Source organism: Rhinolophus sinicus, linkage group LG12 (genome assembly GCF_036562045.2).
Source record: "Rhinolophus sinicus isolate RSC01 linkage group LG12, ASM3656204v1, whole genome shotgun sequence".
Lineage (NCBI taxonomy): Eukaryota > Metazoa > Chordata > Mammalia > Chiroptera > Rhinolophidae > Rhinolophus > Rhinolophus sinicus.
In genome coordinates, this window is record NC_133761.1 from 54267447 (window position 1) to 54291498 (window position 24052).

Sequence of the window (24052 nt, forward strand, 5' to 3'; positions counted from 1 at the left end):
TGGAGGCCTATATGGCTATAAAACCCTCTGACTCCATGCTCTGGCCATGCCTGTGAGTGAGCCAAAAAAAGGGAAAAAAGTAAGGCCACTTTTTGTGTGTTTGTGCTTAACCTTTATGCATTATTAAACAGAACAATAAAAGAGCAAGTCTCTGAGCCCTATCTGCCAGAGATCTCTGAGTAGAATAAGCAGGAGCTTCCTGCAACTCTGGCAGATTTGCAAGACGGTCCCGATATAGAAACTTACATTGCAAACAGGCTCGTCATGTTTCCTACTTTGTGCAGATAGATGATAAAGCTGAAAGGCCAACTGATATAAATATATAACATAGATCTAATATATATGATGTGTATCATGTATTGATCTGTATCTGTATGCTCCAGAAGACCTGTCAAAGGTTTCCATATGTCTAGAGAATTTGGGAATTGGTTGAACTGGTGGCTGTGATTGCTTTTTGACAGACCAAGGTCTTCGTGTTGGCCTTCCTCCAAATCACCCCCACTCTTAGGTGTGACACACGTCCATGTTCACGTGCATCCAATTCATCCCTGTTTTAAATGGGAATATCTAGAAGAATGCCCTTGTCATACACTTGGTACAGTGTAAAGCATGTCAGAAATAGGATACTGGTTAGGAAGGGGCATTATTCTGAGTGTGGCGGGTTTTCTTAATGAGTACAATTGGGGAACGAAAATCAAGTGCAGGCTCTGTCTCTGGAACTTCTTCCTATTTGCCCAAGTTTATACTTCTTATGGGAGTTCCAGCCTGAAGAGAGTGAGATGGCTACATTACCTGTTCAAACCTGGAGTACCACCCACCAAGGCTCACCTGAGGCAACTCCCCCACCCAGGCCCAGGGACAGACTCTTTCTCTCCAGCACCAGATTCCTTCCCACTCCCCTGTTGTCAGGAGCCTTGGAAGGCACCCCCTTTCCGCAGGGATCACATCTCCAGGTTCCAGTGGGAGTGGGAAGCAACCAAAAGACAGTCATGGTCCAAAGCAGATTAAATTGTTTTGCTCCATCTTCCTCTCTTACCTGGACAGTTACAGAGGCCTCAAAACCAATCTTTCTTGTTTTCACCTTTTCTGTTCCCCAGGTCTGCTGTACACGAACACTGAGTGATGCTTTTCAGACATAACCAGACACTCCTCCCTCATAACCGTCCAGTGTCCTCCCCTCACATTAAATCCCAAGTCCTAAGTAGGGCCCAAGGAGCTCTGTGTGAGCAGACCTCGTGTCATTCCACGCTCCCCTTTGCTCACTCAGTTCCAGCCACTTTGTGTTTGTTAGCCTTTCACCTGCCCAGCACGCCGCCTCAGGCCTCAGTACCTGGCTGTTTCTGGACCAGGAGTATGTAGGGCTCAGCCCCTCATGTCCTACAGTAAGGGGCTGAGGTAGCACACCCGGCTCCCCTGCCCTTGGCCACTGCGTTCCCTCCCCTCCACCTCACTCCACTTTTCTTCAAAACGCTGGCTGCCATCTCATGTATTATATATTTATTTGGTCATTGTCTGCCTCCTTCCACTTAGAACGTCAGCTTCTTCAAGGGAAGGGACTTTGCTGCGGTCACCACTATATCCGTGCGCCTACCATGTTTCCCTGAAAAAAAGACCTAGCCGGACAATCAGCTCTAATGTGTCTTTTGGAGCAAAAATTAATATAAGACCCGGTCTTATTTTACTATAATATAAGATCGGGTCTTATAGAATATAAGACTGGGTCTTAATATAATATAATACAATATAATTAATGTAATATAATATTATAATATATAATAATTAATATAATATAATATAATATAATATAATATAATATAATATAATATAATATAACGGGTTTTATGTTAATTTTTGCTCCAAAAGACACATCAGAGCTGATTGTCCAGCTAGGTCTTATTTTCGGGGAAACACGGTAGGATAGTGGCCCATGGCAGGGACTGTATAAATATGTGTCCTACAGCGAATGAATGAATGAATCCATTAGCAGCAGCATGGACTGAGCTGTTTACTGGGCATCGTGTCTGTAGGAGGGCTACCAAGATGGCGCTCACGGTCCCTGCTCTCAGGGAGTTTACAATTTTGATCTCGTCTCTATGGAAGGTTTCCCACTTTCTTTTCACCACTCCTGTCCTAGGCTGTGCTTTTTAAATATTGGGAAGGCCCTTCCACTGTACAATTCTAGCTGCTTGTTATCAAAAAGGCTCTCCGTTAATGTTCCTGGGTTCCTAAATTTCCATGAGGTCCCATTTGGGGAACAATGCTCAGTCTTGACCTCCTGGGACCTACACAGAGGGGAAGGGATCCCTGTTTCCTCAGACAAAGGGATATTATGGAGGGGGCAGTGTTCTCAGATCACTGCAAGAGAAGCACGGAAGGTGTGGGGTAAGACGTGACAGCAGTTTTTTCACATAACCTGTTTATTTGGTGATCTCTACATTTTTTAAATTGTAAAAGCAAACTAGCCATATTACAGACATTTTGAAAATAAAGAAAAAGGATGTATAGATCATCATAACCCTACCATCATAACTAAACATATGGATTCTGTTGATTATTAATTAATGGGTTAATTTATATTCTATCTTAATTCAAGAAGGATTTGAGGATGCTTACAAACTTATATGTAGTATCTTAGAATATAATAAATAGCTAAGAAATCAGAGCAAAGGGACAAATCGTTTTATCAAAATCAGTGTAAACTTAATGTGCAGAAATGTAGAATGATACAACTATTCTTATAAATTGGTGTTATTTCCTCCCAGCCTTTGAATATAGTATGTAAATTTGTATAGCTTATCGTGCTTTACACACACACACACACACACACACACACACACATTAAAAAATTTCCATGTTTCTTTCTAACTCTTATTGTTCAGGACTGAATGATCAATCGCAAAGATGTGCCCATAATTTATTTAATCATTCCTCTATTGTTGGATGTTGGGTTATTTTCAATGCTATTGTTAAATAAACAATGGCATAATTAACATCTTTGTGCTTGTAACTTTTTCCATGTTTTAGAGTATTTCCTTAAGTAGATTTCCAGAAGTAAAATAACTAATGAAAAGTTCAGACATCTGTATGGCTTTTAAAATACATTCCTTGGCTGCTTTCCCCAAGGATTGTGCACAGTTGGGATATTTCCAGAAGTGAACTGGCAGTTCTGTGTTCTCCTCCTCATAAGCATTTTATTGATTACTTTTCTGTGTTTTGCTGATTTAATAGGGAAACAATATTTTGCGATTTTCATTATGTGTACGTTGAATTATGTGTATGTTGCCAAGTTATCTATTGGCATCTCAGTGTTGTTGTTTTTTTCCACTCATTTGTTTGAGTTCTTTATGTACCAAGTGGATTAACCCTTCTACCATAATATATTTTGTAAAATATTTTCTCTACCTTATTTGACTACTACTTTGATTTGGGGGATTTCTTTACTTTTGATACTTAGAAATTTTACATTTTGGATAGTCAGTCAAAGTTCTTGGTAATTTCCTGTCATTTCTACCCAGAGAGTAGAGTCTACTAGAGTCTCTAGTCCAAGTTCATCAGCCTGGCAGTCAAGGGAATGGTGATCTTCTTTCCAGAAGCCTCACTTTCTCTGTTCTCCTCTTGAAGGCTTCTTGTCAGGAAGCAAAACCAGTGGCATAGCTAGTACATTTGGCGTGGATGATTTTTTTTAACACTCTTCTGTATGACAAAAAAAACCATTTTCAGTAATAATCAAGAAATAAAACAAATAATGAAAACTGCCAGAAAAGAATTGCAGACAGTGAAACTTTTCCATTGAATTTTATGTATATGATCATGCCCGTAAAAAAAGAAGAAAAAAAAGTAGGGGGAGCAATAATGGATCTAATACTTGTTAAATACATTAAATCATGTTTTAGAAAAAGGGGAAAATTACACTTACATATTGGTCTATAGTCGTAATGAATAATAATAACATTATCGTTTCTATTTTTGAGCCTAGTATAAATTTGTCAAATTTCATATAAACCAATCTCCTTTGCATATTCGTGTTCAGTCGCGGACAGACCGATTTGTCAGTCTATCTTCCCCTGTAGTTGGTTGCAGAGCACTTTTTATTAGTTTTAATTTTGAAAAGTTTCTTTCAGTTGAAGCAACAGATAGAAAAAATCCTGAACATGAAGATAAATGTCAGAAATTCTCAAATTCCCCTTTCATAGTAAACCCAGAAATTATACTACTGTCTTTATTTGTATTTCTTTGGGAAGGAGTCCATGTCTCTGGTGTTGAAAAATTTTAAATATCAAGAAAAAATCCAAGTGATCTCATAGAATGGCAGGATGGAAGGAGCCCAGGTTCTGTGTCTTTATCTTTTCACTGGGCTATCATTGTTTATCTCTGGTCTGAAGTTTATTCCTGATCTGCTCTTGAAGTTCAGGAACATGTAGAACCACCGGATTTGGGGACAACAAACCGTGCCCCTACTTGGGCTCAAATGCTTCTGAATCCTCTGAACTTACTCTTGAAACGTGTAGCTGAGTCTCTGTGTGTGTATCGGGGGGCTGACTTTATAACTGGGTGGTCTCTGAATTAACTTCCATGTAGAATACAATATTTATTAAAGGATAAATAACAAGTCTGTGAATTTGAAGCTCACATACGTTATGAAAATGAAACAGTAATGCAGCAATTGTTTAGAATTAAACAAACGGTTTGGGGAGAGATTACATTCAATCAGAAGTGCCAGCTCCTGATGATACTAAAAAGCAAATTGGTTTTCTTACTGTTTTAAATTCCCTGCAGACCATTTACCCTCTTAAGTTGAGTACTTACCAGTTAAGTTGCTTTCCTCTAAAGCAAATGGCACCCATTGCCCGGTCTTGGTGCTGAGCTGAGCTGAACTATTTGCTGTCCTGTATGTGCTTTTTTTTGCTTCTCTGCCTTTGCTCATGCTTTTCCCAGAAATCTCCCACTTACACACACACACACACACACACACACACACACACACACACACCCCATTCATTTTCCTTACCTTGTAAGATTTAGCTGAAATGTGACCTTTTTCTTCCCTAATTTGTTTCCTTTGACTTCCAAAGAAATGAACTGTCTGGTAGCCCAGTATCTGTGCCTCTGTAAGGTCACTGCCATTTTCTATCCTCTGTTGTAGATATTTAGGCCCCCGTAATGTTGTGGGATTTGAGTGGGTGCAGATTATTCTAGGTAGTCAAGTGCAAAAGGAGGGGAAACTAGGCAGCAAGGCCACCACGTTTTGGGTTTCATAGACAGGAGAGATGAGTGGAGGCTGTTTCGGTCAGAAAAGGGCCTGGGGCCTGGAGAGAGCACAGCAGGACTGGTTTGCTCTCAGTGAGGTAGACACTTCTGGACAGGAGGGCTGACCAAGGGCGGTGACATATTTGTGGAACCAACCTTGGCTGGTGAGGAGACCCGGAGTCTTCTCTGCTGAGCTGTGCTCTGGGCAAGTCCCTTCCCCTGTGTGGGTCTTCTCTGCAGTGAAGCACCTGACAAGGGATCTGAACTCCAGCTGCTTCTCGCTCTGATGTTCAGAGTATCACACAGGTGCCTTGGGGGACTCTGCCTTCCTCACGTGCCCATGCCCCGGCCATCCCCAGGTCTGTGGGAGAAAGCAGACCCAGCAGGTGTTCTGTGCAGCCAGGGCTGCCATGGTTGTCAGGAAGTCAGCACGGCCAGATTCAGGGCAAGAGGCCAGATCGCCCACCCATACCTGGGTCCTGGTTCTGGGCTTCCCCCGTCCACCTCTCCCTGAGGGGCCAGCCCTGCGGTGGGACCTTACACCAAGCCTCAGAGGTTGCTGCCTCTGCTTCTTGACCTTGACCTCTGGGTGTGTGTGAGGCTTTTCTCTTTGTGGTTCAGAAACCCCAGTCTTAAGCCAGATCCCACAGTTAGGGCTGCAGGTTCTGGGTAACTTCTCTTCTGCCTTCCCAACCAAGCTCTGAGTCGTTGGTGTGGGGGAGGGGGGAGGACGGACTTCCAGCCACTTAGTTTAACAGGCATTTATTGATTCCTGACCCTGGGAAAGTAATATGCTGGGATCAAGGGACGCAGCCATGAATTAGCTGTTTACTGCCCGCAAGGAACACTCATTCTAGTGGGGTGACATTGAGGTGCAGCCAGATCATTCAAATATGTTATAAGCGGAGCAACAAATGAAGGTCCAGATATGGAGGAGCAGTGCTGCAGAGGAAGACGCAGTTAGCTTTTCTTGTGCGTTGAGTAAGGGGACATGGGGCCTGGGGAACGTTCAAAGAGGAGTTGATGATAACTGAGCATGGTTTTGAAGAACGAAGACAAGTTCTCTCGACAGGTTGGGGGAGGGGTATCCAGCCGGATGGAAGGGCACGTAAGGCCCACACATGAAGGAGCGTGATGTCTTGGCAAATAGGCAGTTTTGCTTCAGCACAGTGGTGAAGGGATTTGGCCGGGCAGGAACTCTGGAGAGTCCGTCTGAAGGAGTTGGGTCTTTGTCCTGAAGGCTTTGGGGAAGCCAGTGGAGATTTAAAGCAGTGAGGGATCTGCTGGAACTGGCACGATGAGCTAGATGTACATTTTAGAAAGAGCTCCAAGGCTGAGGTGTAGAGAGGTGAGCTGCAGGAGGGCAGGCCTGGACACCGGGAAGGCTGTCCTAATCCAGGAGGGACCAGAGCAAGGGTGACGGTGACAGGGGCACGAGGGTTGTCAGGGAGGTGGAATCAAGCGACCGCAGTGACCTGCTGGATGTTCTGGAAACACTGTGTCACGGTCCCCTATCTGTTCCTGGAGGGGAGATCTCAGGGTCACCCACAAAGCTTGTGACCGGGGGCCACAGGTCTGGGGGCCAGGCCAGACTCTGCACGTGCTCTCTGCGCAGAACCCCTGGAGCCCCCAGCCGCCAGGAAAGCACAGTTGGGTGTGATGGTTCGCAATGGAGTTTCTGCCGCCTGGGATGCTTCGCTAAGGAGCTGGTGAGCAGAAAGGTGCCCTCTGGCTCCTGGGAGCAGTGAGCATTGCGGCTCCAGCCTCTGAGCTCCTCTGGCTCCATGGGAGGTGCCATGATGAGGGGGCCACAGGCACCAGGTCCCACTGGGTCCCGTGCTTCCCGCTGTTCTCAGGTCACAGCCTTCCTTCCTTGCAGAAAGCCTGAGAGCTCATACATTGCCTTCGTGAAGACTTGAAGGCAGGTATGGGACCGAGGTGTTTATCATTTCAACCTCTCCTCATCTGCAAGAAGCCTATTGGTCGCCAGCTAGCCCTTTGAAGCCATTTCTGTCATTTCTCTGTCATTGTTGGCAGGCTGTGTGGGGAAGAGAAAGGACAGCCAGGGCCTCTGGGTCTACTGCAGGTCAACACTCCAAGTTCCATTGGCATCTGCACTGTGAAATACTCAGAGGCCCATGTGCCCTCTGGGTTTTCCTTCGCACTCAACCAAGTGTTCGGTTCATAGCCAAGATGTGTCAGGCTTCCTGCCTCCGCTCAAATGCCATCTGAGTGTCTCGTCACCCAGGCTGGGCCACAGCTGGCAGTCCCCAAATGCCAGGTGCCCCCAGTTCTGCTCTGATTAGAGGCAGAGGCCAGTCCGAGCCCATCTGCTCAGCCGTGACTGAGTGACGTTCCACTTCTCCGATGAGCAAGCAACGGAGCAGACTGGGCCACGGTGGCATGGTTGGGTGGCTCAGAAATCCCGGCTTCTATTTCAGCCCCCATAGGTAGGTGACCACTGAGCCATCTCTTGTGTTTCCGTCTCCCCAGCTACTAATCTCCTCAGAGGCCAGCTTTCTTTGGGCTTTTTATTTGACCCTTTAGACCTGAATGGCCTTGTCTTACCTCGCACATATGATGCAATCACATGTTCAGAGCACTCCCCTTGTTTTCCTACCTAATCCTCTTTGCAGTCTTATAGGCGTGGGCGGTACTTTGCATTGTCCTGTCTGTTTGCAGATGGAGAAACAGAAGCTCAGAGAAATAGGTGACTTGTCCACGTTTACATGGCCAGTGAGTAGACTACTTACGACCTGCAGAGGGCCTAGGGGCGTCCTTGGCACTCTTTCCTTCTCATCTCTAAAACCAGGGGCTCAGCTCAAATGCTGTCAGAAGCCAGACGGGTGATCGGGATGCCCAGGGCTTGGTGACAGGGGAGGGGAAGGCCCACTCAAGGTGTGCTGCCCAGCTGCAGCCCATGGAGGGATGCCACCAGGAACGTGGCCCAGGATTTCAAAAAAGTTGGAAACCTGGATTTGTGTGAAGTGTCCTGATTTTTAAATGTTGGCAACTAATTTAGAAAAGAAAAAGAATTGTAGCCAAAGAAAATAAATCTGCTGGCCACTGTCTGGAATCTCAGCCCTATGTCATTGGGTCACTTGTCACTAACTGGCTTTCCTGTGGGTCCAATCCAGGGTTGAGGGGGAACTTCCGATGGACTTGGGGGAAAAGGAAGAGGAAACAGTTTGAGAAGCTGCTGGTGCGTTTGCATCCGCTGGCCAAGCACTATGGAAATAGCTCCTCCGCCTGCATTTCCATTTTCCTCCTGGGTCACCATGAATTCTGGGGTTCTTGGGCAGTTCGTCGCCTCGCTACTTTTTCCAAAGATTGAAATGACGACTGGTTGAAAATATGTTCTTCGGTTGGGTTTTTCCTTGGTGATTTCACTCAGAGACAGATGTGTCCTAATAATAGCCTTGAAAGTTAAGGGGAAGAAATTAGCCAGCTGGTTCTGTTCCCTAGAAGTGGTGTTCCAGTTGCTAAATGTGGGCCGTCCCCAGAGACCCGAGGGGCGGGGCCTGCGAGAGAGCTGGGGCCACTGTGAGACTCCAGAACCCCTCTCTTGGACAGAGTCCATACAGCTCTTGCTTCACCCAGGAGGGCAGCTCTCCTGTTTCATCCAGATGCCCAGCTCAGCAGCCACTCTCTTCATAAATTGGCAGACAATGGCACTCCCTCAACGCCTGCCTTTTCGCTGTGCCCACAGGCCCGGAGCTTGGTGAGACCGAAACCCTGTCTGCCTGGAGCAGCGCAGTCCTCCCGGCATCTCTAGTTCCTCTGGTTCAGGCCGCTGGCTGGAAGGACTCTCTGAGGTCGTTCATCCCTCCGCCTCTTGTCATTCCAGGATACATGTTTCAGATAACCCACTCGCATCTCTCAATCATGTTTCGTTTCCCCAAACTCAGTGGGAAGGAGACCAACAGAGTCTTAAGAACCAGAGCATTTTGTAAGCCATGCAGACAACAGGCTGATTTGGGGGCGGGGGGGGCTTTAAGGCGGAGGGTGGGGTACCTTAGGTAGAACACCTGGCCGCCGTCCCTGGACACCGCTGCTGTGTTTGTGGTTTAGTGTCTCTGTAAAGCTGAGGGAGTAGAAGAGGGACCAGCGTAGGACACTTCTTTGCCCCCGTCTCTAACATAGGCGATTCTACTGCAGTTTTGAGAAAACCCATCCTGTCTGTCGTTATGCCAAGAGCTATGTAAAATACCTGAATATAAAATAAATGTTCATTCATTGTAACCTAAAGCATGAAGGGAAGGCAACAGTCATGGAGGGGGGGGTCCCTGTTTCCAGTGGGTAGGAGACCTCCCACTGCAGCTGGGCATGCCTGGGGGAGGAGTGGAGGGCAGGACCCCAGGTCTGTCCCCTGATTGGGACACGAGCCTGGGTGAGCCCCTCTGTCCCTGTGTGCTTCTCTGGGAATGAGAAGTGAGTCTGCTGCCTACCTCTCGGGCCCTGAGAGGCTCATGCTACATGAGAAAGTGCTAAGTAAGCACTCCAGGCCCCAGTTGACAGAGATGCTCGGGGCAGGGCGATGAGTCAATCTGTTTATGAAAATCACACATACTGACACAAACGTCAAGATGACCCAGGGGACAGCCGCGTTCTGAGAGCTGACGAGTCTTGGGGGTTCACTGGTATGTCTTTTTGGCAACCCGTTTCCTGTGCCTCCCGCGGTCTACACGTGAACAGATGCATGACTGCTTAACTGCACAGCTCTGGTCAGGAGAGGGAGGGTGAGTGACTCATAGCAGAATTCAGAGTTGTGCCTCAGCCTCTGACGGGCAGGCCTGCAGAAGCTTCTTTCAGAAAGCAGCCCGGGGTTTCTACTTCTCTCTACCAGTCTGCATTCCCATCTGCTGAGCGCCATTTAGCCACAGGCAAATCAGTGTCATCTGTCAGAAATATGAATCACACCAACATATCTTGCTTGGAAATATTTTCTAAATATAGGAAAATATTTGATAAGTTCTCATGTGGTAGTCAGGCTCTTCCTGAAAAGTTTCCTTGATAGAAATTCTTTACGTGGGAGTTCCCAAAAATCTGGCTTTGGAGTCAGTCCAGAATAACCCCCTTATCAAACCTCTTACAAGCCTTTTCCGGCAGTATTTTGTCTTGGTCTGAGAAGTAAACTTTTAGCAGACTGGTCGAGGAAATCTTGTCCTTTTCTACTATGTCCAGTAGTATCCTCAGCCTTTTAAATGTATAACCTGAAGGTTTTCAATCTCAGCAAATATCTGAAGAAATACAAAGGAGAATTACAGAGCTGCTAACACAGGCAAGGTTTGTTTCTGTAAGCAGGGCTATGCTCATGAGAGCTACAAGGAGAAAAGGACATTTTAGATTCAACATTTTGCAGAAAACGTCCTTTCAGATTCCTGACTTTTAAAATGTCATCTTCCAGCCCGGGATAAAGAAATCTGTTTCCACGTGGTCCTGGGTCCTGTTGCCTGGTCAAGTCTCCTGGGGAACAAGCAGAGTGACTTGTTCCCTCAGTCTCCTGGGGAACTCTCCTGGGGTCGAGTCTCCTGGGGAACAAGCAGAGTCTCCTGGGGCATGAGAGGGTTGAGAGGGGAGGGTCTGCAGGAAACAGAAGAGCAGCTGGTGGCACAGGCTGGTGGCTTCTTGGCGAGGTTGCCACCTCATCAGCTGTCTTTCACACCCAGCTTAAAAGTGGCTCCTGGGCATTCTGGACTTCCAGAAAGCTTATGTTTAAGGCAAGCCCCAAGCTCTGCGGCGTTCCTTTCATGGCTTGTTGGAGGACCCACTTCCTGCCGGCTGTGGTCTTCACCTCTGCCTCTCCTTTCCTCATGGAAAGGTACGATTCAAAGGCCAGGGCTGGGGGGAGAGGAGGAGGTCAGACCATGCTGCTAACTTCTGCTGAGCCAACACAGAGCCTCCTCCCCTGTGTTTTATCCCACGTTCAGGCTCTGGCCCTCACGGGCTCAGACATCAGACAGGACACCTGGGAGATATGCAATACTCACCTTCACTGAGCGCTTCTGTCTGTGTAGCAGGCGCTGCACATCAAGAATTGAATCCTGAAAACAACCCTGCAGGGTGGGTGGTGTTCCCACTTTACAGATAAGGAGGACACTGAAGCTCAGAGAGGTTTGGTAACTTGCCTAATGCCACCAGCCAGGCTCCAAACAGGATCTAAACAGTACTTAAACCTGGGTGTATCTGGTTATAAGGTTACAGGTTACAGGTGACAAGAAACCAGGTAACCTAGCAGAATGGTGAGGAGCTTGGACCCTGGAGCCAGACTGCCTGGGTTCAAATTCTGGTTTTGCCACTTCCCATCTATAGAACCTTGGGCAGGTTGCTTAACCTCTGTGTGCCTCCATGTCCCCATCTGTAAAATGGGGTAACATGTGGGGCTAGGGATGTGTGGGTGAACCCCTCTCAGGAATTGGCCCAGGAGGGGCGTGGGGGTGCCTGGTATTTCCAGACCTTCAGTGCCCGTTGTCTGCTGGCCAGTGAGGACCTCCAGTAAATTTCCACCCTCTGGAACTCAGCTTTGTTTTTTTGCATTCTACCAAAGTAAAAATAAAATCTCTGGGGAGGGGTGGAAGAGGCGAACGGAGGAAAGGGGCCTGGTGTGTGTTGCAGGGGTGGCCCCCACCAGCTGGGCAGAGCCCCGGATGCCCTTTCCCAGAGGAAAGGCTGAGCCTCTCTGTCCATTAGGAAGCCAGCTGTTAGAGCCTCCCCCCTCCCCCAGGGCTCTTCCCCGGCCCCCAGCCACTCCCAGTTTCCTGCTATTGTTGGTCCCCCAGCCTCTCCTCCCAGCAGCCTTTGAGGCCCTGACAGGCTCCCCGTGTGAGAGGTTTGCTAGGCCTCTGTGTGCACCAAAGCATTTCCTATGCCTTCTGCTGCTTCCTCTCTCACCTCTTTCCTCCAGGCCTCCATTATTTTTAGTTCTAAAGAGGATGGAATCCAGGAGGGAGGAGGAGCCCAGTGAGTGACCTTCCAGAGCAGAGATGGAGCATTTGCTGGGCCCTGCCCAACAGGGAGTGTTAGAGGCATTTCCATTTTGGGTGAAGGATACCTCCATTCTTGAGTAACCAAAAAAAGGCTGTTTTGGCAAGACTGTGGGCCCCTTTGAGGCCAGCTCCTGCAAAATTAGGAAAAGGGAAGGAGCGTGGGTCTGGAACAGTCACTAGTGGAAGCACTTTCTTTGCTGGGTTGACTAACCTGAGTGAAAGAGGGGAGTGGGCCTTCACACCCTCACCTGTACATGTGAAGAGACCCCTGGGGCCTGGGGCTGCCAGCTGTCCAGGAGCCTTGGGCGTGTGGAGAGAACTCCAGGCCCCCAAGGCTCCAGGAAGTTCCCTCAAGTATGCCACTCCTGCTCCCTGGAGATGTCTTTGGAAAAATCCAGGCTTGAGCAGGTGAGCGTAAGGAATTTCAGCTTTTAGGAGCTGGGATGTGGCACACACCCTTGCTATGCTCTGGGCCTGTAAAATTTTCTTATCAGTCAGATGGTTGATAATGCTGTACATCCACTGTGTGTCCAGTCTGGGGACAGGTGGGGGGAGTAAGGGGGCATACAGCAGTGTCAGAACAATTCCCAGTTCTCCAGAAGCTTACCCTCTTCTGCTGGGAGACAGGGCACGGTACAGAAGAATCACAAAACACCTCACCCTGTCCTGCTATGGGGAGGATTGCAGAAATGGCACGTGCTGGAGTGTGGTCTGAGTTGTGTGGGGAAGGTAGGCCAGCTCACAAAGTCCTGCGGAATCAGCTGGAGAGAAAGGTAGGATGTAGATCAATGCGAGGGAGGAGGGGCAATGCTGTAGGCAGAGCACCTGCAAGAGCAGAGACCTGGGGGTGGGGCAGGTAGGGGACAAAAAGATGGCCAGCCTCACTGGATCAAAGGGCACACCTGAGAGAATGAATCCGGGGAGTCAGGAAAGAAAGGTGGGTGGGGTGGACCTGTGCTCCTGGTGGGGCCTCACTCCCTCCTGTGGGTGTTCAGGGAGCACTCGGTGGGGGGGCCCTGGAGCAGCCTCGTCTGACAGGGATTCTGGCTGACGATAGGCGAGGGAGAGCGGCCATGCTGGAGGACCCCTGGGTGCTGCCCTTGGCCTAGAAACTGGGTCTGTAGTTGCGACCGGAAGAAGGCAGCTAAACAGGAGAGGACAGCTAGGCAGCCACTCAGGCTTTTCCTGGCTTTGGCCAGAATGTGCTGCTAGGAGTTGACTGACCAAGGTGGTTTCCCTCAGAAACAGCCCAGCTGCCATTTTAAAACAGGCGCCAGAGGTCCTGAGTAGGTCCTGCACTCTCAACCTGCAGCTCAGCAGGCATCGATCTGATTAGGGGTGGAGTGGACACAACACTCACCCTGCAAATGCAGAGCAAATCCCCGCCTCTCACACCTACAGTGGCCAACGGGTCCCAGCCTACAGGTGCTGGGGAGGGCCAACCATCTCGTTGTGCCCTAGACCAGCCATTGCTTCTGAGGGAGCCACTTCACCCACTCCTCCACTCGTGGGTTCTCAGGACAGGTGAGGAAAAGCTTATGCCCAGCCATAAACTCGGCACAAGGTGTTCTGAACCATCCCGCTGGTGAGACCATCACAGGAGGGAGGGAGGAATTAAACATTACTCGAGCCTTTTTCGAAAAGTGTTTTTGCATTTGGTTTTTAAGAGAATTCTGTTGTTTGTTAAAAGGGGCAGACGGTTAGCCTTGAAATCCAGACTCTTATTTTTAGCCGGAGATACCTGTCCTGCCAAGTCCTTGGGCTTAATTTTTCCGATCATTGGTGTCTTGGTTTTGAAAGGCCTTGCCTCCTCCCCTCCAAGCTCGCAGCTCACTTTTGGCAGGGGCGGGTTTCACTTTGGCCCCAGCCAGGTTTCTAACCAGGGCTCCAGGAGGGAGCTGGAGAGCCAGGGGCCCCTACCTGCCTGGGCTTGCACCCAGCTGCCGAACACAATGAACAAAGCTGGCCAGCCTCAGCCTAGGAGAAGCATAGGCTTTCCCCCAGAGAAGGGAAGAATGATCACCAGGGAAACCCTAACTGCTGCTTTAGAAAGACCAAAAGAAGAAGAAGGGCGAAAAAAAACAGCATTTTTTCCAAACATGGACAAGTCAATGACTTTCTCTCAGACTTTTGCAAGTGCTGAACAAAGGCACTGAAACAGGACAACCTTCCTCAGGCGGAGGTGCTTTTCATCCACTTTCCGTGCAGTGTTGAATGTGCCTTCCCGGAGTGTGTGTCCTAGTGAGACTGTTCTGGAAGCGGACTTGAAAGGAGGGCAGAGCAGGTCTTTATTCAGGCCTCCCCCATCTGAAAGGTCACTCTTTTGACAAAGCACTTGCTGTTTATCTGAGGCTATTTTTCAACTAGGGGAGAGGCAGATAGCCCTGGGAAGCAAAAGAGGATGGGGGCCAGTTATCCTGTTGGCTGAAACAAAACAAAATCCCCGGAATTAAATGGTGCGAACCAGGAAGCTGTGTGACCTTAGCAATTTACTTAACCTATCTGAGCATATGTCATCCTTTGCAGAATGGAGATAACAGTATCTCCAGTGCTGTGAGTGAGGATTATATGAGGTGTTCACATAGTCAAATGCCTAGTAATATGGGATTTCTTTGCGTCTTTACCCCACGAGCTAAGTTACCACCAGTCACCACCACACACGCACATGCACACATGTGCAGCAAAGCAAAGGATTCTGGCAGTATTGTTTTGGAGAGTCACAAGGTCCACAGATAATTTCCTTTTTTTGACATTTTAAAGGTTTCCCCTCATATCTTTCACTCTTAAAAAAAATGGAGACTCTTTATAATGATCTAATAGTGAAAGTTAGCCAAATGATCACACTATTTAAATAAAAAGGGAAGTGCTGGAGGAAAAAGTGAAAATTGAAGGAACGAGTGAGGTGGGGAAGAGGTTAAGAAGAGTACATAAACCCCTGTATAAAATGAAATTTGTTCAGCCCCAAAATACTGTTCTTCAGTGTTGCCTAGCAGAGTTCCACATACATGGAATGGGGTTATTCGGGAAACTCTTCTCTCTTTGGCAAGTTGACTGACCTTCTGACCCAGAAACTGGTGTTGAGACACCTGGGCTCTGACTCTCCCTGAGTCACAGGAGCGGTCCTGTAGGTTCCCCGCGGCCCTGAGCATCCAAAGGGAAGTATTGTAAGCAATTAATCACACAATTAGCTCATCTTGCTACCGGCAATGATCTGACCCTCTGGAAGTGCCCAGTTGGATTCTTGCCCGTCTGTGATGGCTTGGAGGAGAAAACTGTTTTCAGTGTAAAAAAAAAAAAAAACAGACACAGAAGTCAAAACAAAGTGAACCTCGACAACTGGCCCATCCCATGGCAGTCTCCAGAGCACCTGTACAGATGTGTGATGACCTATACAGATGGAGGCATGCGCGATGCTATGGTGCCCAGTTCACAGATGGGAACACTGAGGTGGGAGAGCAAGGGATCATTCTAACTACAAAACCGGACTGTGCTTCATTTCATCACACTGCCTCCTGGAGAAGTCCAACACTATGGCCTGCCTTTCCAGCTCAGAGGCAGGGGATTTTAGACAGAATGCAGACAGAGTGGGAGGAATATGTCACTTCAGCCTTAATTGGCAGGGCAGTGGTGGTTCTGGCCAATGAGTGGGAAGGGATGCTGCAGGGAAGACCGCTGTGTGGGGTGAACATGGGATTGTGAGTCGCTGTTTTCAAGACAGCCTGCTTCTCTGCGGCGATCCAGGCATTGCTGCTGCTGAAGGAACAGAGCGGCAGGGGCCCTGATGAGAAATGCAGCAGAGCCCCCACCTGCCTAGAACTTGCTTCAGGAGTCTCTGCCCAGGTTCCCGATGGGCAGACGCAGCCCCTCACACGCGAGGCTTGGCTCAGCCTGCAGGCCTGTCTCACCCTGGTGGCCTCTTGGGGGCCCCCAGCAAAGGTTTGCTGAGGGCCTGCTGGGCCAGATGCTGGGGGCTCCTAGCTCTGAGGAGGCTTACAATCTCCCAGATAAGAGCTGGGGTGCAGGTGTGCCCAGGACACTGGGAGCACCCAGGAGGGGCAGCTGGGACAGAGGAAGGGTCTGGGGAAAGAGGGGTCTGAGCTGCATGGGGGTGTCTGAGTCCTATGCCTCTGTGGCCGTGCTTGTGGAAAATCCCTGATGGCGACGCGGACACCCTCAGAGGCATCTGAGGGGAGGTGGGGAGGGGCTTTTGGAGTCTGAAGTTGCCTGCAGAATCCTACAGGCCTGAGAGAGTATGTGTGTTGTGAACTGCAGACCCTTCCATGTGTGGGTGGGGGTGGGGCCCGAGGCCTGCTAAACACCCTCACAGCAAGGAGGCATCTGTCCCCAATGTCACTCCCTCCTTCCCCTCCTCACTGCAAACTGCATGGAGAAACACACGTTTGGTTTGGAGGTGCAGGCGGGAGCTAGGCAGAAGATAAGAAGCATTCCCCACAGCGCACGGTGGCTGGGCCGAGTCCATGGGGCTGGCCCTGGGCAGCTCACCCTCCTGTGGGGGAGACTGGACAGGCACCTGGCTCAGACACCCCTGGGGCGGGGCGGGCGGTTGGTGGGGGGCTTCCTCACCTGTCAGTGGAGGAGAAGGAAGCCACAGGGAGGAGAGCAAGGCCACACCCTGAGGAATGTGTGAAGCTGGACGAGGGGAGGGCTGAGGACTGATGACCATCCTAGTCCCCACTGCCAGAGCTTTGTGGGGGGCTGTGGGGAGTACCCCAGGGAAAGCCTCAGGTGCCTGTGGCTTTTGAGCCCTGCCCTGCCCCCAGCACTGAAGAGCAGTGGAGTAACCTGTGGTCATCAGCAGGCCCAGGGTCACCCGTCACCACCAAAAAGCAGGGCTGTTTTACACCCCAGGAAGCAGGGCCGACTTCCCAGGTGTGAGAGCAGGGCAGTCCCAGCGGGCTCTCGCAGGGGCTCTACGTTTGGTTCATGCTCTGCCATCTCCGTCTTAACATTCTTACTAAGTTTTGGATGGAGGGGCTCATATTTTCATTTTGCACCGGGCCCTGTGTATCGTGGAGCTGATTCTGACGGTAGCTAAAGCGTTCTGTGAGTGGGGTGGCCAGAGGCCCCCTCACCCCCAGCCTCGACTCTGGGTCTCCGCTTCCCCTCTTTCCTCCTCCTCCTCTTCCCCTCCAGTCCTTTTGGCCTGTTTTATAGAAGACAAAAGCCACTCGTGAGGTTATTATCTCAGTCAGCCTTTTTATTTGTTTAAGGCAACGTTTACCCAGGAGTCATTGCCCTCATGCAAAGGGAGGCTTGGAATCTGGTTTGGATAAACACATAGCATCAGAGGCACTGCCCACGCTCCTCCCTTGGGAAACCTGGGCCCCGGCAGCCCCACAAGCCAGTAGGTCGCTTCTGCCCTGGGCTGTCAAGGGCTCTGGGCAACTCCAAGTCCAGGGCCAGAGGTGGGTGAAGAGCCAGCAACCCGGAGGCTCCGTGACCTCACGGCCCCCTCAGGAAGCCCCTGCGTGCTGAGGCTCAGGTGTTGATGAAGGAGCTCGCCCCATGTAGGTGCCGGCCTCTAGGCAGCAGATTGACATCTGCTGTGAGACCAGAACTCTTTGGGCAAAGAGGAGGAGGAAAAGGAGACACGGTGTATCGTGCCCTGAGCCTCTCCAGGGTGTTGGTCCTCCTGGCGGGTGACACAGGGGGCGTGGAGTCTGAGCTGCTGGGACAGGTTGGCTGGCTGTGGCTGGAGAAGGCGGGGCGGGTGTTTGCCCGGTTCTGAAACTCACTTTCCCTGGGCCTTCTGTCATCCCAACCATGAAGAGGGCTGGGGTTTCAGTTGTTGCAGGTGTTTTTCTCCCAGTACAAATCTCTCTCCACATTCTCTGAATGTTTTAGCACCTGTTGAGTCAGGTACAAGGGGAAGGAACTGCCCAGAGCGCTTCAGAGCAGCAGACATCTCCAGGCGACTCTGGGTGGTAAAGGACCCCACCGCCATCCACCCCATCTGGCTGTTTCCTGGTCCTTTTCTCTCACACTGCTCTGAGTGATTTGGGGTCCTGCCTTTCCTTGTGCAGCCAGAGGATCGCACAAGACTCCACCTCTGACAGAGTGAAGTCAGGGCTGTAACAAAAGTCATCAGAAGGCACTGCCCCGCACTCAGGTAGAAAACAGGGCAAACCCAAGCTAGTGCTTATTTAACCCAGAGTGGGTCACCTAGGGGTTTCGGTAGCTGGGTCTTCTCCAAGCTCATAAACCCCAGGCGTCACATTAAAAACCTCACTCTGGTCTTCAGTGGGCTTAACCACCCAACTCAGAATCAAGGTAAACGCCGTGTGTCCCCAGCCCACCCTGTGGCCCCTTACCTGCTCGGCAGGTCATCAGCCTGGTGGTGCTTTCCTTTCCCTTGATGTGGTCCCAAGAATCCCAAGGGCTGAATCCCACTCTAGAAGCATTTAGCTGGTCTGATGTTAAGCCAAACATGGCACCTGCCCAGCCCTGAGTGGGACATCCCTGGGTCTTGGTGGCTGGCTCCAGACCATCTCCCAAAGGCAAGGAGCACTCACGGATGGGGGCCCTCGCTTCCCGATAGGCATGGCCATTGGGGAAACGGGTTGAGGTTCCCAGTGCAAGCCAACACCTGCTGGCCGGGGCAGAGAGTGGAATGACTTTGGTGAAACAACCTCACTTGCTGAGCCCTGGATTCACAGAGAAAACACCCCTACCTATAACCAGGTGGTTATGAAGGTCAGACATGAGGCCATAAAGTGCCCGCTCCAGCGCCGGCCACATCGTAAGAGCTCTGATAGTAGTAAGAGTCATTCGTGCAAACACCAGGGTGGCAGGCAGGTTGGCGTACATGTTACACATCTAGAGAAACGAGCCCTCCCAGCTTCCAGTGAGATGCCCGTGGAGACCTGTCAGGCATCTGAAGCTTTGGGGACCTTCCAGGAAGGGTCAGCAGAAGGCATTCAGGTGCCCCCAGAGATTGGGGGGAGGTGATGAAGGAACAGGTCCCGTGAAATCAGTAGGCAGCCAGCACTGCCCCAAGGGAGGGGACCAGGTGCCCTTTGCTACACCATGTTCAGCGCACCTGAGGGCTGCTTTTGTATTTCGCGAAGCTCAGCTTGAGACGTAGGAGACCTGGGAGTGTGGTCTGATTTCAGAGAAGTGACTGAGGCTATTGAGAGATCTCCCAGGAGAGGAAAGGTAGACGGCTAAGCTGAGAAGGACCAATTCTTCTGGATGGGATCCTTCCAGATTGTCGGAGTGCCCTCCTTTCTTGCCTCCTCACCTGCCATAGCTGCGGGGAAAGGCGTGGCATCCAGTTCTGAGCACCGTGGCTTCCTCCAATGAAGGGCTTAGAGGGAAACTAAACCAACTGGTCCTTACCCACCACCTGGAAAGCAGCTTCTACCTAGAGTAAGTTTAGTTCCTGAATGGGGGCTGTGGTCGCCGGGCCATCGGAAGGGAACTGATAAATCTGAAATCATCTCCTGCCTTGTCACTTGTCTCTGCTCCGATGGGCTGGGGAGAGGGGAGAGTGGGTTCCCGGCATCCTTCTTTCCCAGGCCTGGACCTAGACCTGGAAGTGCCTTTTCTGTGCAATGTTTGGTAACCACCTGAGGCACTGCCTGGGGGCTCCTATTTAAAACCACGGGAAAAACCCTGTGTGCTGCTGCCAGCAGAGAGTGAAGTCCCCTGGTGTGCGGGCCCACCCCAGTGGAATATTCCACTGCCCTCCGCTGCGCAGGGCAGCCGTGGGATGCAAGGCTCTCATGGCCTTGGGATGCAGGGCCCCTTTTCGTGTTGAAGAAATGCTTCCTCATGGAGGAGGTATGGGAAAGAGGAAGCCGAACAGAAAATGCCCCACTTACTCCAAGCTCAGTGATGTTGGAAGGGTCTTGGATCCTGTGAACTCTCAGAGAAACCCCTCAAGCACCCCTTTCCTTGCTGGACCCCTGATCTTTAGCCTCTGAAGAAAAGTCCAGCATCTAGAGGTTTCACAGCTTCAGATGCCCCTGCTGGGCCCGAGCCTGGCTGTTCTTATCCAGTGTCTGTTCCCTCCTGCCTCCCAGGGTTACAGGTCGCAGGCCCAGTGGGTCCCTGTGGGTCTCAGGAGGACTGCATCCTGACAGAGTGGTCTGAGGCCACTGCGAGGCTCCATGGCCTTTATTCCTGGGTAACTATGGCAGCACCTCTGCTCAGCTTCCGGGGTAACTTCAGAGATACCTCCCCTCCCCTTCCCTTCCCTAAACAAAGAACTAAGACTCTTCCACAAACACCCCATAATTTTCTAGTGGCTTTACCTCCTGGCATTAGGAATCAGTGTATTCTCCCCATTTTACAGGTAAGACAGTAGTGCCTCAGGGAGGGTCAGGACTTGTTCAAGGTCTGTCAGTGAGGAGGGGACAGAGCCAGGACTCAGGCCCGAGGGGGCCTGGCCCCCCCACACCACACTGCCCTGAGTCCGGGCTTCTCGGCCCAGTGTCCAGAGCCGGCCTCATGCACTCCCCTCATCTCCCCTGGCTTCCAGATCCCAGTCTCAGCAGATCTGGTCCCAACTGCCCCAAATCCCTGTGTCAGGCCTCTGTTCCCACAGGCCCCCTGTTTGCAATGTCTCCGTTCCTCCGCTGCCTCCGTTGGATGCCACCTCCAGGGCCTTCCTTCCTTGCAGTCATCAGACTTTGCAGAGCCCCTCCCTGGCCCTGGGACACATTATCCCTGGGTCTTCTGTTGCCACCATATCTACGAATGAAATGTGAAATGACACATTACAGCTGGGTGTGGTGGTCCTCCCTAGTCTTCCTCTGAGGGGCCGTGGCTGTTGGGATGTGGGAAGTCATTTTCCAGAGTCCTAGAGTGTCCATCAGTCCAGGGAGCCTGGTGGACCCGCTGTCCATCCCTCACTAGAGCAGTGTGGGTTTAGTTCCCTGATGGGGTGGCATGGGATGGGGTCAGCCGTGGATTGAGAGCACTCTGCCCTCCCCACTTCCTGCCCCTGGACCCGTCAGACCCTCGTCCTCTCTGAGCTTCATTGCAGGGACGTGACCGGTTGTGCACTTTTCCTCTGCGCCTACCTTAATGTCTTCCCCATGCGTCCACAAGCCCCCGCTTGGCTCATCTCATAGAATTAGGTTTTTCCATTGTTGCTTCAGCATTGTGTGCCCCGATTGTTTATGCAGCCTTCTGGGCTCTTAGATAAGAAATGCCCCACCTTCCTTCGCCTTCTTTGGCAATCACCATCAGAAGGATCTAGGACAAACACCCTTGTCAGTAAAGGCCCAGCCCTTTTGTCACAAGGCCTGGCAGAGCACTACCCTCCCTTAAGATACGCTAGGTCTTGGTGGTAGGGTGAGGGCTTCTGGGATGGGGATAACACTTGCCAGGTTCAGGAGGGAAATAGTCTTCTCCTTAAACAGATTTTTAACTTGAAAACTTGATGACAGAAGCAGCGTAGCCTCAAAAGAGAGAACGAAAAACAAAGGAGGCTGATTTAACCTTGATTCAACCTTGCGCTCCAGCAGCCTCTGTCCCTCCAACTGTCCCCTGGGGTGGCTGCTGGCAGCTGTGTGACAGTGCGTGAGTGCAGAGATGAAACTTCAGGGTCTCCCTGTCAAGCAGGACCCCTCCTCAGCCGCTTCTGCGCCATTCCTGGCTTCTCCTTCTTCCCAGCTCGTGGCTTTTAACTCTGTGGTTTGGCTGCTCAGGGATCCGCTTTCTCAGGAACTCGAAATGCTTCTCACTTCAGGTTCTAGTCACCGCGTCAGGGGCGCGTGTGTTTGGGAACATTTGATTTTCATCTCTGTAGCCCATTCCTATTCAACTTAACGTAGGGATACTTTTTTTTTCCCTAGAGCAATGGTTACTGCTGGGGAAGAAAAAGGATTTTTTTTTTAAAAAAAGTCTTTGAGGGTTGAAATGCTTTGTCGCCAGCGCGGAGGCTCAGGTCCTACAAATGACAATAACGGCCTTGCATGCTTGTTGTGAAAATAAGAAGGTGTTCGGTGCATGTTAGTTCTCCTTTCTGCCCAGGCAGCTTCTCCTACACACACACACACACACGCACAGACACACACATGCACACACCCAGTTTTTACTTTAGAAACATCCTGAGAAGGAGAAGTGCAGTGAAGGGGGCAGAGCTGCAGGGTTCTCACCCCTGTGCTGTCCCTGGGGAACTCCCTTTTAAAAATCTCTCTTCAAATCACTTGCAGGCAAGAGATGCCTCTGTTGCCACCACATCTCCAAATGAAATGTGAAACGACACATTACAGCTGGGTGTGATGGCCCTCTCTGGTCTTCCTCTGAGGGGCCATGGCTGTTGGGATGCGGGAGGTCATTTTCCAGAGTCCTAGAGCGTCCATCTGTCCAGGGAGCCTGGTGGACCAGCTGTCCATCCCTCACTAGACAGATGAGGGGTTGTGAAGAAGGGCAGTGTGCGTTTAGTTGTTCCTTGATGGGGTGGCATGGGATGGGGTCCACTCTGGATTGACAGCACGCTGCATCCCCTCCTTCCCACCACTGGAACCTGTAAGACCCTGGTCCCCTAAGGTCCCCTTGCTTCTGGGCGTTTTGCTCAGCCGGTTGATAAACACGGACTTTGCCAATCCTGCTCTTGACACTCCCCTGCATGGATGACAGAGACGACATCCGTTGAGTTGCCAGGGACACCCACACTGCACTGGGGGCACAGACGGCCCTTGTCATCCTGTGACCACCAGCAGGAGCGGCCTTGCTCTGAATTCATCCTAACCAGAAAGTAGTCGTTCTCTTTCTTACATAGAGCTTCTCATTTGCTTTTTTCTAGAGCAAATCATGGAGGAAAATAAAAAACATGGTGCACTGGTCTCCCTTTGTCATGTCCTTCAAGAAGAAGTACCCCTGGATCCAGCTGGCGGGACACGCAGGTACTACAGATCTCCGTGGGGACTTCCCGTGGGGATATTTGGCTCCCTGGGGAGTCACCCAGCACCTGTGGGAGGGGAGGGCCTGGCCCTGGATACTTCCAGGAATGAATGCATTGGAACAGGTTCTCTCTGAGCATTGCAGTGGCAATTGCAGCCATACTGGCCAGGTGGGGCCTTAACGCTGCCTTGAAAATGCACGTAGACAACTGTCCTCACCCGTCTGTGCCAGCCCTGCCCCCAAACACACACATCCCCCGCCCCCATCTCTGTCTCTATCTTTTTCAATCTCTTTCCCTGTCTCCCAGTTTAACTCAGTAAAACAGGTGAAATCGCCAGTCTTACAGCTTGCCCGCCCTTGGTCATCCTAGATAAGAGGCAACGCTAACCACTTCATTGAGCACCTACTGTCTGCCCACATGGCCGTGGTCCTAGGGGTCACAACATGCATGGAACTGGAGGATCTGTCCCAAGGGGCTCGTAGCTGGAAGACAGGGTGACGTGTTGGGCGCAGGTGGCCAGGGTGCCCGGTCAGCCATGTGGCCTCTAGTTCACCCATCAGCAACAGGATGAGGGGAGTCTGGGGCCAAAGCCCCAGAGCTGTCACGTCCATGCATGGGGACCCTTTGGTGCGTTTCAGTGACTACCCATGGACGTAGCCTACCTGACCTCAGGCCAGCACAGGGTGTGACGTTTCTTTTATATCCCCAACCACACTGGCCCAGCCCAAGACACGTGGATGGACACACTCCCTGAACACTTACTTGGGGGTATGGCTCACAAGGAGCACCGCCAGGTGGGCCAGGCTTTGGAGCCCGCTCTTCTGCTGGTCCTGGCACTGAGTCTGGTCCAATTGGGGCTTCTCCTTTCCCGAGACCCGAGATCCCTTCATTGCCTGAGAAGCAGGATTGATGATGGGGGGGAGGGGTGGTAATCATTATACAA

The 24052-nt window shown here is 50.8% G+C and overlaps 1 protein-coding gene across 2 annotated transcripts in view; it reads left to right on the forward strand.

Annotated features, from left to right (window-relative positions):
• The window catches only part of ITPKB (inositol-trisphosphate 3-kinase B), a 92837-nt gene that overhangs the window by 56414 nt on the left and 12371 nt on the right, over positions 1–24052 (forward strand). For both annotated transcript variants that reach the window (XM_019730902.2, XM_019730903.2), the window contains exon 3: positions 23011–23110. In XM_019730902.2, the coding sequence (XP_019586461.2) occupies positions 23011–23110 (100 nt within the window). The remainder of the gene's footprint in view (positions 1–23010; positions 23111–24052) is intronic.